This window comes from Chrysochloris asiatica, unplaced genomic scaffold (genome assembly GCF_000296735.1).
Source record: "Chrysochloris asiatica unplaced genomic scaffold, ChrAsi1.0 scaffold00079, whole genome shotgun sequence".
NCBI lineage: Eukaryota > Metazoa > Chordata > Mammalia > Afrosoricida > Chrysochloridae > Chrysochloris > Chrysochloris asiatica.
Genome location: NW_006408597.1, coordinates 159,696 through 175,061, shown reverse-complemented (window position 1 = coordinate 175,061; position 15,366 = coordinate 159,696). Strand labels below are relative to the sequence as shown.

At 45.6% G+C, this 15,366-nt stretch overlaps 1 protein-coding gene across 1 annotated transcript in view; it reads left to right on the top strand.

The window, feature by feature from the left end:
- IFT43 (intraflagellar transport 43 homolog (Chlamydomonas)) overlaps nt 1-15,366 on the top strand; it is a 152,583-nt gene that overhangs the window by 116,623 nt on the left and 20,594 nt on the right. Inside the window, exons 4-5 of the mRNA XM_006865601.1 lie at nt 1,399-1,431; nt 2,510-2,556. Of these exons, the coding sequence (XP_006865663.1) occupies nt 1,399-1,431; nt 2,510-2,556 (80 nt within the window). The remainder of the gene's footprint in view (nt 1-1,398; nt 1,432-2,509; nt 2,557-15,366) is intronic.

Genomic DNA, 15,366 nt, shown 5'->3' with positions numbered 1-15,366 from the left:
ACCCTCACCAGGACAGTTAGGGGTGGTGGTCCTGGAGAGTCACCTCCATGAGTTGGTGCAGTGTGAATATCGTAGGCAGCAGCCCATCACATGGGGACTCATGTGCTCTTGGGGAGAGCTGTTTGCATTCTGCAGAGACTGCTGTTTGACTCGATGCCTGTCTTCCAGGTAGAGTTTGTGAGCCCCTTCCCGTGTGTCCTGCCATTACGACTTTGCCACCTCTCTCGCCCGTGTTTATCCTGACCATACATTTCTGACTTTAAAGAATTTATAAAACTTGCTCTTGTCATTGTGGAACTTTTTAGTGTAACAGAATAATCCCGTGGACTCAGTGCCTAGCCTTGACAGGGATCAGCATTTTGTCAAACTGATTTAGAAGTCTTTAGATCAGTGATCATTTGTGATCTACTCAGATTAGTATTACCTGGAAACGTGTTTAAAATGCATATTCCTGCCCCCACTCCCTCAGGCTAGGTGATTGGGATACCTCTCGCTGCTGGGTCCAGCACTGCAGGTGCCTAACAAGCTCCCCAGATGGTGGTGTAGATTCTGAAATTTGAGTACTCCAGCCTTTGCTAAGCATGTGTGTGAAACCATGCACCTGCTGGGGGAACGTCACAGGACCTCCTGGTCCTTCATGCTGAGGATACAGAAACACGGGCCCGAGCCTGAAACTTGGCTACGTGGCCAGTTTGTCACTTTTTGCTTCTGGAAAATAACACATGCTAACAGCAAGCAACTCCAAATAGGACCCAGGGCCTCAATCATAGGACAGTGCATCATAAACCCACAAGTTAATTGGTGAAAAAAAGAAAAGCACATTTCGTCTATATTCATGTGGGTTTTGAGTTCCTCGTGCAACCTGAACTTCAATGCAACCATTTCCTTTGGAGTTATGTTGAAATAAATCTATAAGAAGTCATGATAGCAGGCGTGCGGGGTGTCCCCTTTGGTTGTTTGATGATGCATGCGGGGGATTGTAATCTTTGCAATGAAACAAAATACAATAGGATGAATGTAAAGATAATGTTCTCCCATATAAACTATCACATAATTCACAATAAAAACGTAAAGAAGAAGAAATCATAATGGTGTCTGTCCTGGTGTGGCACTACTGGATAAGCACTAGATCTCAAGGTCAGTATGAACTGCAAGGTGGTTCAAACTCACCAGTTGCTCCTTGGAAACCCTATACAAGGTCACTAGGAGTTGGAACTGACTCGACAGCACTTAACAACAACAACAACAACAGCTCTCTCATGCTGGGTGTGGGGATTGGACTCTCGAGGGATCCAGACAAGTGAAGCATAATGGAATACTAATTTACTCTTCAACCCACCACCCCAATGCATAAGGCTAGTGAGTTCTCATAAGCCTTGTCTTCTGTTTTTTTTCCAGGTTTGGAAGGAAGGCTTCTGAAGAAATAGAAGAGTATGTTTCCAGTAGTCTTATGGTATCCTGTGTTGCCCTTTGTCCCCAGTGCAGTCTTGGTGGTCACTGTCTAGTCAGCCAAAGTTGAACACAGCATTCAAAAATAGACCACAAGGACTTGGCTGTGCTTTGGGGCTGGAATTGTGGTCGTCGTTAAGTGCTGTCGAGTCCGTTCCGACTCATAGCAACCCCGTTTAGGGTTTCCAAAGAGCAGCTGGTGGGTTTGAACTGCCAACCTTGTGGTTCGCAGCCCAGTGCTGCTCCTACAGTGCCACCTCAGGAGTCCAGGGGCTGGGATTAGGCTAATGCTGACCCCTCCACTAGAAGTCTAGGCTCTGACTCTGATGCCCGTGCATCGGGCTGTTGTGTGGAAGAGGGATTTAAGTCCCGGAATGAGAGGGAATTTGTATATTTCCTGTGCTTTATTGGCTCACCCCTCCCTACACACACACACACACACACACACACACACAGTGCTTTTCAGGATTATGCCCTGGTATCAGGATACTAAGGAGCTCTGGTAGCGTAGTGGTTACGAATCGGGCTGTGAACCTTAAGGTCAGCAGTTTGAAACTACCAGATGTTCCGCAGGAGAAAGATGAGGCTTTCTGCTCCCGTAATGATTTATAGCCTTGGAAACCCTGTACAGGGTCGCTATGTATGAATGAGAACCGACTCCACGGCACATACCAACAACAACAATCAGGATACTGACTTGAGGGTGTGGTTTATTGAAATTGATGGGCAGAAACAACCCTAGCTCTCTAAGTCTACCCATCTCCTAATTTTTCTGTTCAAAAGCAAGGAAGGAGTCTAGATATAGGTGAAGTACAAGGGCAGGACCACTGGTTTCCCAAATCTGGGAGGGAACATTCATACCATAGTCTGGGTGCTCCTTTCTAGAACTCTGCACAGACCCCATTACTGCCGGATAGGGTTTAACCCAATTGATGGAAGTAAGAGAGCCCAGGGACATTTTCATGTAGGAGGGAAAAGTAGATGCAGCAGAAATTCTGACCGTTCATTTCTGTGTTGTAAAACTCATTTTCTGATTTCCTTTTCTTCTTTGTGGGAGCAGTCACCGCCTCAGACAGCACAGTCTGGATGGATCAGATGATGGAGGAGGTAAGACGTCCTGGGAGGAAGTCGCCAGGGCTTCCAGAGAGGTCACAGGGCCTTTCTAGGCTGTTGCTGTGGCCTCCGTGTAAACATTCACATGGCCTTATGGCAGCATACTGTTCCATCCCCACACCTCGCTGAGTGCAGTTGCCTCTGTCGGGACACCTCTCCCTCTTCCTCCAGATCTTCCTGCTCAGTACTCAGAACCCAGCTGAAGAGCACCGCCTCTGAAATGTCTTCCCGGCCCATCCCACTCTGTCGAACTCCCATGGCCTTCCTCTAATGCCTACAGCCTCCGGAGCATACCGTAATTCACGCTTCCTGGTGTTTATTCCATGCCATGAGCTCCTGTACCGTTTATATATGCTAGAGCATGTCATCCCCTCAACAATCTGGAAGGTAGGAGCAGTGATTGAACCCGCTTTACAGTAACGGCGTCAAGAGACTAGAGCCAGTATCTGAGTAGAACTAGGAGACGTCACAATGTGACTCTTTGTTGGCTTGATTCCTTTTCATACAAAACTCTAAGCTCCTTGATGACAGATACCATGACTTACTCACCCTTGCATCTCCAGTGGGCAACACCTACCAAAGAAGCCAAACCCACTGCCATAGAGTCATGGCCAACTCTCAGCAGCCATGTAGAACAGGACAGAAGAAGGGCTCCCTAGAGCTTCCAAGGCTGCCTTCTCTATGGAGGCAGCCTGTCATCTTCCTCCCACAATGCAGCTGGTGGGTTCCAACTGCTGACTTTCTGGTTTGCAGCCAAGCTCTTTAGCTACGATGACACCAGGGCTCTATGTGACACATGTTGTTGTTGTTGTTATGTGCCATCAAGTCACTTCTGACTCATAGCAACCCCACTTAGGTTTTCCAAGACGGTATATCGTTATGGGAGCAGAAAGCCCCGTCTTTCTCATGAGGAGTAATGGGTGGATTCAAACCGCTGACCTTGTGGTTAGCACCCTAACATGGAACCCAGAGAAAAGGTAAATTGTGTTGCTTTTTGAAATAAACCTTCTCCAGGGGAGATTATGCTTAGGGCCCAGATGACCCAAGCCTGACAATGATGATTTGTGCCCACAGATTTACCACTCCCATGTTCTTCATTTCCTTATGAGGATCTATGGTTCATTCTGATAGCTTTCTCCGTTAATTACTCTGTTGAGTGTCCTTGAAAGGCCAATGTATTTGTGTTGGCAGACGATGAACTAATTTGATCCACTGGATAATGTTGAGAACTCTTCTTAAGCTTTGTGAAGGTAGATCTGGGGTGTTAAGAAGCGGAGGCTGCGGACAACAGCAGCCAAGGGTTGGCTTAGCCCTCCTCCTGTGTCTCTGCTGAGTCCCCAGTGTTGAGTCAGGCATCATGACTCTGGCTGGGTGGGTGGAACCTCTTCCAGTTCTGCAAAAGTTCTGGAAGTTATTCAGCTGCCACCTTCCTGCTTGTGATTCTTGACCCTGCCTTGTGGGGTCGCATCCTGCACACACAAAGTGTATTATTCAGACTGGATTCCTGAAGCTCGTCTTCTGCCTAGTTACCCTCTCTGCCATCCGCTGCTTCTCAGATTCCAGCCTTAGCCCTCCTCACCTTCAATCCCTGCCTCCTCAACGCAGACGGCTGGACCTGGGTTCTCCTTCCTGTGCCAGGCCCCAGAAGTACCTACCTCCAGGCAGGAAACCAGGGTGATCACAGAGCTCACTTCTTTGTTCCCTCCTCAGGGAGCGTAGTCCGGTATCTGAAAATTGGTGTTTCACATTTTTTTTTTTTTCCAGTTTTCTAGTTGTTTAGAGCGGGAGGGCAAGTAAGGAACCAGCCACTCTGTCATGCTGGAAGTGGGTCCAAATCCTTCACTTAGCTCCTTTGCATGTGATGCCCCAGTAACCTCCTAGGATGGGTGTGAGGCTCAGTTAGGACATTTGTGAAACATTCTGAGATGACAATTAAAATACAGATTCCAAAGCCACTTGTGAACCAGGAGCTGGAGTTGGGACCTAGAAATGCTAGCTCCCTGGATGGACATTTGGCACATGGAATTTTGACAACTCTGGCTGCGGTACCTCCAAAGCCAGGACTAGGGCCAGAGAGGACAAGAGTCCCGTGCAAAATTACTTTGGCCTTATCTCATGTAAGGGGTTTTCAGCTAGAAAGGCAGTGACTTGAGGTCAGGAAACCAGCCTACACTCTCAGGATTCAACATCTTTGCTTTTCCTCTCTGCCTCACTGGCAGTCTCATTTCTCTTGGTCAGAGTTTTCTCTGAAGCGCTACCCACTCTACTCACTCCTTTGAGCTCGTAAACTTCTTCCCCCGCTAATAATCCTCAGTGACCTGATTAGAAAAGGCGCCCTGCACTTTGAGCTGCATTCCTGGACTGAGGGTATCATCTCAGGGTGGCCCTCTGGGAGGATGTACCAAAGGACTCATGAGGCAGGTCCCTGCCAGATACCACCAGTGCTGGGAGGTGGCTAAGGAAGCAGTATGCCTGGGCACTGGAATGGCTATAACTTGTCATCAGAGAAGCAGCAGGAGCTTCTGATTTGAACCAGGGCCGGGGACAGTGGTAATGAAGGCAGGTGGTCTGTAGCCGGAGGGTGGAGGATCCTAACTGGCCTGGCGTGGTGCTTGTGAGTGAGCACACAGGATGCTCTTGTTTGGAGCTGTGCTCACTTGCTTGTGTATTTATTCAGAACGTCAAGAGACTTGTAAGTAAGAGAAACAGTAAATTCAGGGAGAAGACTTGAAAGCTCTCTGGCAAAAGTTCCAAATGGAAACATAGAAAAGGATGAAATTCATCATCTCGAGGATTCACTCAACTGCTATTCTTCTCTGGGCTCATCCCCCGTCTTCCTTATACCTTCCTCCGACTCCCTTCAAAGGATTTCTGAAATCCTACATACTCCCCAGTTCACATTGTGTCAAAATGCTGCATTTCAAAAAGTAAAATCTTTTGTATGCTCGAGTTTGCACACGTGATAACTGCATATCATTAGAGGCTGGTCCTGGCTGCCACGTGGCAGCATCATTTTAGAATCAGATTTCTGCTGCTCAGCTGCGGGGAACTTTGTCAGCTGTTCCACTGAAACCAGTCATTTTACATGTGAAGAAATCCAGGCTTAGAGATTTATATACAGATAGCAGAACTGAAGGAGAAACTCTGGTCTTCTGACTACCACATGAAGGCTCTGCTTTCATGCCAGCACCTCTCGTTACCAAACAGTGCCCAGGCGCCAGCAGCCACGCCTGCACATCTACAGGGCTTTCTCGTGTCACTTATGAAGTATGATTTATATAAGATGAATTAAATCCACTTTATATAATTTTTGAGTTTTGACAGATAGGATGTTGTAAAGTGCCATTGAGTCAGTTCCAACTCATAAAGACCCTTTATAGGGTTTCCAAGGAGTGGCTGGTGGGTTTGAACCACCAACCTTGTGGTTAGCAGTCCATTGCTTATCCTACAACACCACACCAGGACTTCTTGACAGATAAAGGGGCTTCAAAAGGCTTATGGAAAATGGAAGGAAGGGTAATAGAATTTTTCCACAAAGTTTTTGAAGCCCCTTCATATAGGCATCCCACGAACATTCCCATCACCCATAAAATTCCCTCATGTTCTGGTTTAGTCCATCTGCAACTCTTCTGACCTCCTCTGCTTTTTGTCCCCCTACATTAGTTTGCATTTTCTGCAATTTTATGCAAGCAATGTAGTGTGTATGTGCTGTCTGCATCTGGCTTTTGCACTCAGTGTAATGATTTTGAGATTCATCCTGGTTGTTGCATCGTTAGCGTGTTCATTTTTGTTGATATTCCATCATATGGGTGTACCACGGTTAAGTTGTCCATCTAATTGATTTCGATTGCTGAATTATCCCATTTTAAAGATGAGAAGACTAAGCCAAAGAAAGGTAAGCTTGCCCCAGGTCACACACTAGTAAATAGCTGTGTCAGGATTTGAATACAGATCTTGACTCTTAGCCTCGGGACTGTAATGAATGGTGTGGTGTTTAGATTCAATAGTATTTCCTTCCACAAGCAGGTTGAATTCATGTCAGGCCCCAGACTTATGATACAATATGATGATTGGGATGCTTGATACAATTTCAACAAAGAAGGATATCTGTTTTTAAAGAATACCTCTCATATTTTTCCCCTTCATAAGCTTGGAATGAGGAAGTTGTGATTTGGCCTTTACTTTGGCTCTAGAGGTTTAAAGCATCAAACTCTTTCTTGTCGGCGAGTCCAGTAGGCTTCACCTGGGAGAGAGGAGGCCTTCTCCACAGCATAAATCTGGTTCCTGCAGAGTTATGCTTGAGTCCTTTCCTGGGAAATCAGCTCATATGTTACACTTCACACTCAACTTAGTCCATTTCACTCTATGGGAATGTTTAGAATCATATGTTGCATACAGCTACTTTCCGGAATTATCTTTGCTCAGAGAATGACTGTGTTGACTAGCAAAGGCTGCGGCTCCTGTTCACTTAGAATAAACCAGTGTATGGGGAGACTCTGAGGGACTCCCCTGCATCAGCGCTGACGTCAAGCAGATCTTTGGGCACCTACAAGGAGACCCATGGGTCCCAGTGAAGTCACCTTCAGGTGACTTCCTGGAGGTCCTCAGCACTAGGAGCATTGTCACATGCATCTCATCCAGGGGCTGAGAGGTCCCTTATACTTGGAAGTGGTGTGCTTCAGGGAGCAATCCCAAAGGAGGAGATGAATCCCAGAGAATAGAAAGGAAGAGCTAATGTAGGTGTTCTCCTTCCCCTGCCAGCCTTAGAGGTTAGATTTTATGGAGGAAAGAAAGCCAATATAGGTGGAACAAACAAGATGGCGGATGGGGTGGACGTATAGCAGAGAGCTCCGCCAACAACAACACAGAATGCCTGACAAAGCAGGCTCAGGGGATGGTCCCAGAACTCTGAACCACATATAAAGGAATATTGAGAAGGTTATAAGGCTTACAGCTGGGGAATTTGTGGCAGAAGCAAGAAATCCATTGCTTTCTAGTCCGGGACGCTCTGCTGCTCCAGGAGCCACCATCTTGGGTGAGACCACGTGGGGAAAGGATCTGAGTGGCCACAGACGCCTGGCAGAACCGCTGAGATAAAGGTGTGGACATTCTTTTCTTTTGGTATCTGTTCATTGGTCCCTTGCTATCAGCGCACCTCCATTCTGGTGACTGTAGGGGTGCCTAAACTAGTGGGCATCCCAGCCCCACCCTCAGAGGGTTCTACTACGCATGCGCACAGATCTCCTCGAAATTTAAAAAGACAGTTTCCAATTAAAACCAAACAGCCACAGCCGGCCCTGAACTGTTTCCAACTAGAAACAAGCCCTGAACGGGGATTGTGGAGCGGGACAAGCAGACAAAAGAGGAAATAGGCCGAAAATTAAATCCTAAATTACGTCAAACAACCAACAGTGGTATCTTAAAACTTCTCAGGAAGAAGAGTGAAAAGGGAAGCCCATTTCCTGATCACATCTACCGGGAGGCATTCAGAAAGCATTAAAAAATACCAAAATACACACCCATCTAAGTATTATGGCCACAGATAACCCCTGAAGATGCCCAAAAAACAGAAGCAGACGACCATATATACACATGTCCAGAAATGAGATAAAGTGACTGAGGCAAATGAGCTGGAAGTAGACCTACACTCCATACTGGAAGATGGGCAGGCTTTGGAAATGCCTGAGAAGGAATTCCTAAAAATGATTATAAAAGGTATCAAAACACTATGCAATGCAGTTGAGAAAAATAAGGAAGAAGTCAGGAAAGTGCTACAGGAACAATCAAGTAAGATAGATACAGCATTGGAAACAATTCAAAACCTACAGAAAGAGGTCCAAACGATTAATAATAGAATATCAGAAATGGACAATACATTGAAAGGGCAAAGGAATAGAATTGAAGAGATAGAAGCTAGAACTAGTGAGCTAGAAGATAAATCTCTCAATAATACTACTAAGATAGAAGAACAAATACAAAATAGGATAAACAAATCCGAAGAAAGCCTAAGATTCATGTTGGATAACATGAAGAGGAATAACATAAGAATTATTGGCATTCCAGAACAGGAACAATCACACAAGCCCACAGAGGAGATAGTTGAAGAGCTTCTGGAAGAAAATTTTCCTAACGTCATGAAAAGTGAAATGATAAGCATTCAAGAAGCTCAACGAATCCCAAGATGGATAGACCCTAAAAGACAATCACCAAGACATATAATAATCAAGCTCTCCAAAATCAGAGATAAAGACAGCATCTTGAAAGCAGCTAGAGAAAAGAGAAATATAACATACAAAGGCAAGCAAATCAGATTAAGCTCGGATTTCTCAACAGAAACCATGCAGGCAAGAAGGCAATGGGGCGAGATATATAAAACCCTGAAAGAAAAAAACTGCTACCCAAGAAAGCCAATACAGTACCTCACAATCCCTGCCTTCTAGACTTTGCTGATCTAGTGAGAGAATGCGCCCGCCCTAGCTCCCATAGATAAACCTCCAGGCACCATATCTCTAAGTAGATGTCATGGATTTCACTGTGCCCCCCAAACTACACGGCTAAGCCATGATCCCAGTATTGTATGATTGTCCTCTGTTATGTGTCCTGGTATAATTATCCACTACTTTACGCCTGACCCAAGCCATGGTATTTTCAATAACCCCATATGCATGTGAAAGCTGGACAGTGAATAAGGAAGCCCGTAGAAGAGTTGTTGCTTTTGAGTTATGGTGTTGGAGGAGAATATTGAAAGTGGCATGGGCTGCCAAAAGAACCAACAGATCTGTGTTGGAAAAAGTGCAGCCAGAGTGCTCCTTGGAGGCCAGGATGGCCAAACTTCATCTCTCATACTTCGGACATATTGTCAGGAGGGACCAGTCACTGGAGAAGGATATCATGTTAGGTAAGGTGGAGGGTCAGAGAAAACGAGGAAGACCCCCAATGAGATGGATTAGCAAAGTGGCAGCATCAATGGGCTCAAGCGTGGCAACAATTGTGAGGTTGGCCCAGGATTCGTTCTGTTGTGCTATGAGTCGGTACTGACTCGATGGCTCCTGACAACAACATTGTGATGGGACGTAACTCCTAATCTGTGTGAGTGAGATGCGGTCAGTGTCAGAGCCTTACTCAAGTCACACCTGTGCTTGAGTCACACTTTTTCCTCACAATCGCTAGCAGAGAGGAGAGGGGCCTCACCACCACCAAGAAAGAGGAGCTGGGAGCAGAGCATGTCTTTTAACCTGGGGTCCCTACACTAGACTCTCCTAGCCCCTGGGCGAGATTGCAGCCAAGACACATGGAGCTCTGTAAGGAACTCCAGGTCACACAAAGCCCTCGACCGACAGAAAGCCTTTCTGGAGCTGGTACCCTGAATTCAGACTTGGAGCCTTCTGAATGATGATCGAATCTGTTGTGGAATGTTAAAGCCATCCACTTGTGGGCTTACTGCTGCAACAGCGCTAAAGAACTGAGCCAGTAGATGTGTCAGCATCCAGTCTTCCCTTGAGAAGAAGCACTTTCTCTTCCAGGCCCTTCTGTGTAGAGAGAGAAGAAAGGGACTTCCTCTCCTCCGCTGCTGCCTCCAGCTACCACCGGAGGACAGAAAATCAGAAAGAAGAAAGGAGCTACAGAGCTTGTGTCTGCTTTCCGCAGGAGAGATGGAGAGCGCGTGACAATTAGAGCAGACTAGAGGCAGGCTCTCTTGGTGAGCCTGAATCCATGCAGTGGGGCTATTTGCAAGACCAGCACAGGCCACAAACTCGAAGGCCTCTAGGTGCCGGTCATATCATATAAACGCAGGAAGCAGCAGATGCGTAAGACAGGAAAGAGTTGGTGGGGGGGGGGGTCTCCCGAGAGGAAAGGGCCTAAAAGCTTTCCAATTTCTGATTTAAATTGGAAAAAAATTACAACAAAAACAAAACAGTTCATCACCACAATCTGATAGTTTGTCATACCGGGGTGCTTGCATGTTGCTGTGATACTGGAAACTATGCTGCTAGTATTTCAAATTCTAGCAAAGTCACCCCTTGTGGACAGGTTTCAGCAGAGCTTCTAGACAAAGGCAGACCAGGAAGAAAGGCCTGGTGATCTACTTCCCATGAAAACTTTATGGGTCACAGCATTGTCTGACTCCCTCGCTGGAGGAGATCATTGTATTTGGTGAAGAATGCCAGCAGAGGCGTAGGAGGCCCTGTGTGAGACACGTCAGCACAGTAGTCGTGAGGATGGCTTTGAACATGCTAAGATTGTGAGGAGGAGCCAGGCCTGGGCTCCAGTCCCTTCTGTTGTACATATGTTACAGTGTGCCCGACTTGGCTCAGAAGCAGCCAGCAGCAACCGCATACAGCACAAAACATCGACAAGTTGGATCAGGACTTTGGGAAGTTAATTATGGGCTGGATTTTGTCCCCTCCAAATAGGTGTTAGAATCCTAACCCTTATACATGTGACAAGGATCTTTGGTAACACAATGGCTAAGCATTCATCTGCTTACTGAAAGACCAGTAGTTCGAACCTATCAGCTGCTCTGGTGATTTACTCCCATAAAGGTTATAGCCTAGAAAACCACCACTTGTCTGTCAGTTTGTCATACTGAGGTGGCGTGCGTGTTGCTGTGATGCTAGAGGCCCTGCCACTGGTTATTGAATGACAGTAGGGTCACCCATGGTGGACAGATTTCAGCTGAGCTTCCAGACTTAAGACAGACTAGGAAGAAGGAGAGACGGACCACTTCTAAAGGTTTAGCCACTGAAAACCTTAGGAATAGTAGCGGAACACTGTCCTATAGTGCTGGGAGATTAAAACGTTATGCTGTCATTGTGAGGATAGTGCAGAGTCAGACAGTGTTTTGTTCTGTTGCACACAGGGTTGCTATGAGTCAGAACCAACTCAACAGCGTCTAACAATAACAGGAAACCCCGTGAGGTAGTTCGTCTCTATGCGTTGAGTGAAATCCACGGGGCAGAGGGCAGGACCTAACAACAATAACAATGTATATGATTGTAGTTCATCCCATGTGGGACTAGGGTTTTCTTCGTCATTTTAAGGGGTCATACAATGTAGGGTGTGGCTAAGCCAATCAATTTTAAGATCTAAAAGGAGCAGATTAGCAACAAAACAAATGGGCATAATGGGGAAACATAGACACCACATAGAAATTTCCAAGGAATGTGAACAAGAATGCTAGAGAAGCTGAGAGTAAGGTTTCGCCATTACCAGATAGACAGTCTTCCTCTAGAGTTCTAAACTCTAGACTTCTAGCCTTCTAAACTATGTGATAATGCACTGGACCAAAAGGTTGGTTTGAACCACAAGATCAGCAGTTCAAACTGACCATCCGCTCCTAGGAAACCCTATACAGGGTCACTATGAGTCAGAATCAACTCAGAGGCACTTAACAACAACAACAAACTGTAAGAAAATAAATTTCTGTTAAGTTAAAGCCACTCACTAGTATTTCTATTATAGCAACACTAAGAGACTAATGAATATGGAAGACCCGTAGAAGAATTGAGGTATGGTGTTAGAGAAGACTATTGAAAGTATTATGGACTACCAAAAGAACAAACAAATCTGTGTTGGAAGATGTGCATCCAGAATGCATCTCAGAAGCCAGGATAACAAGACTTTGTTGCTCATACATCAGACATATTATCAGGAGGAGCTAGTCCCTGGAGAAAGACATTATGCTTGGAATAGTGGAGGGTCAGTGATAAAGAGGAAGACCCCCAACGAGATGGATTGGCACAGTGGCAGCAGCAATGGGTTCAAAAGTAACAATTGTGAGGATGGCGCACGATTAGACAGTGTTCTGTTGTGCAGACGGTCGCTTTGAGTTGGAAATGACTTGACAGCACTTAACAAGAAGAAGAAACTAATACAGGGAGCAATTTGCAGTTCCTTCACAGGATCCTGTGGGGTTCTCATGTAGAACGTCGTTGGGGGAAGGAAACATAAAAGACAAAGAACACTAAAGAGTCAAAAAGCAAAGACATCAGTATAATGGATGGTAAAGGCAGAGCCACGAGTTCAGAAGTGATCCCTGTGGGCTCAGGGCCCTTCAGACAGAGGGAAGAACTTATGAGGCCCTGGAGGATGGACAGATAGAGTTTGGTGGGGTGGAAAAGAATGGGAAAGGGCCTATCAAGGTAGGATGTCTGGCAGAAGCAGCGACCCCCCAAGTGGAGAATGAATCAGGAAGTCACGATAGCTGGAAGACAAGCTGGTTCTGGAGAACTCAGCCCTGATTCTGGTCCGTTCTCAACTACCGGTACCCAGCTTCCCCACATCAACTGACTTAATGACGTTGTGAAGGCTGCTAATCATCTAATTTGCCAATTCTTGGTAGACTCATGCACAGCTGTAGCTGACTCAGTGCTTCAGGGGAGTTAGGGATTCATGATTATAGAAAATGATAGGAAACCAGATCCAAAAAATTACCTCAAGGACCCAAACATATTGGGTGGCAAAACTGATCATTTTGGGTTAGACCACCATGCTTCAGGGACATAATTATCCATTCTTATTCTCACAATCAAATGTCTGGCTTGCCCTAAGACCTTTAGACTTCTGTCACAGGTTGTATGATGTTAGAGAAAGAACATTGAATCTTGATTGAATTCAGTCTCTGTGTGTGGTTTGGGGTAAGTCATTCATTTACCAGATATCCGTTGAATACCTGTTAAGTGTTGTGCCTGGGCTCAGCACTGGAAGCACAATGGTGAGCAGACACAGCACTCACAGCCTTTGTCCTTGTAGAGATGGCGGTCCTAGTCAGGAACAATCATGTAACTTAATTAAGAACAAGCCAAGGATGAGTAGTACACCAAAGGCAGAGTGTATAACTTAATTTGAGCTGGGTGGTGAGGGGGAACCACTCTGAAAGGAGAGTAGGCTTTGCTACTGTGGAAGAGGCACCCAACAGGGAGTCAAGTCACCTCTCTGAACCCGGAAGCGTTTCCTGGCCTGTAGTCTCTTCCAGCCCTAAAATCCAGCTCTCAGAAAGTGAACTCTGGCTAGCATCTGAAACTTTAAAAGGTAAGAGCCCTACATAAAGGAGAAAAGTGATCCTTTCTCTTTGAAGAAAGATAGAATCTGTGAACGTGTTACTAAACTTTCAAGTAGTTTATCTTAGAGAATGAGATTCAGATACTATATCATAGCAAGCTACTACCCAGAAGTTATATCTTTCAATGTATAGAATATTTTGTGCGCCCAACAACATGCCTTTAAGAAGTTGGAAGTTTCTATAAACAGAAGTTTAAAAGAATCCGTTGTTTCATATGTTGAACCATCAGCGTTTAGGAGGAGCCCAGGCCTGTTCTGGCCAGGAAGTGGGTGGGTGGGCTTGGAACATGCTTTTCTGTGAGGACCCGGGGCTGTGGACAGCCTCGTTCTGTGCACTCGGAAGTTCAGTTTTGACAGAATTGAATACCTCAAAACCTTGTTGTTATTGTTGTTATATGCTGTGGAGTCGGTTCTGACTCATAGCGACCCTGTACAGGGTTTCCGAGGCTGTAAATCTTTACGGGGGCAGAAAGCCTCATCTTTCTCCCACGGAACAGCTGGTAGTTTTGAACTGCTGACCCTGAGGTTAGCAGCCCGATTTGTAACCACTGTGCTACCGGAGCTCCTTTACCTCAACACCTTAGGAATACTAAATCCTGTGGCCAACCCAAAAGTGTTTAATTCCCAAAAGACCAGCTGAGTTTGAACTACTTGTAGCCGGGAGCAACTGGTGACTTCATTCTTCAAGTGTAGTAATTACGATAGTCTGAGAGTTCCGATTTTAAGGATAATTGCTCAATTTTCTGCCCTTGTCAACAGGGAAAACAGGTAAAAGTGGCTGGGCACAGCCAGGCAGTGAGTCTGTGTGAGATGTGAGATGCTAAACTGTCAGTGGAATGCTGTCTGTAGAGGGTGGTCGCTCCTTCGACCCCTCCATCTACCTTCTCCCCATTCTTCTCTGTCCCCAGGCTTTCAGACTCTCTTTCTGGCTCTTTCTCACTCCTTGCTTAATCTTTCCACCATGTCCTTGATCTTCATTATGGTGGCCATTCTGTGCCTTTACAGCCTTAAATGTGGAAAAGAGAACGAACATGGTGCTGATTCTTGAAGCACAGGTCAATTGGAGCCTTGGTGGCTCGGTTCCCCTGTCTTGCTTAGCACTGACTCCCCATGATGTTGCCATTCCTTCCATAAGCTTCATATGCAACTTCCTTGGCACTCCCCAAACCTACAGTTCCTTTGCCTCCCTAATTTTTTCAAACAACTATAACTACCACTGCTTAAAAAAAAAAAAAATTTTTTTTAAGGTTTTTATTATGGTTTAAATGAAAGTTTACAGGGCAAATCATCAGTTTTACATTCAACAAATCATATACCTTGTTTCATCACAATGATTATAATCCCCTCCAGGTACCATCAGTTACCAGTGTTTCTCACTATTCACTTTAGCTATTTTAATTTTTTTAAACACTCAGGCATATATAATAATTGACACCACCAAAGGGTACATTCTGCAAGTCTGCCTCCTGGCTGCCAGCTCTCAGTCCCTCGCTTCCCATGAATCTAGAGTCCTCAGCTGCTCTATCTCTCCGTATCCTCATCTCTGCCTCCATCTCTGGTGTCACTGCTTCTCTGGATAAGGTCCCACATTCTGCTTGTGCTCTTCTCCCTTGATGGTCTTAGGGTCCTCTGTTTCTGGACTGTAAGATTACTCCCCCGTTTTGGTTACAAAACTTTTACCTTTACAATTGTGACAGTCGCAATTAGTCATTATAACAATTATTCATTATTGAATCATAAGAA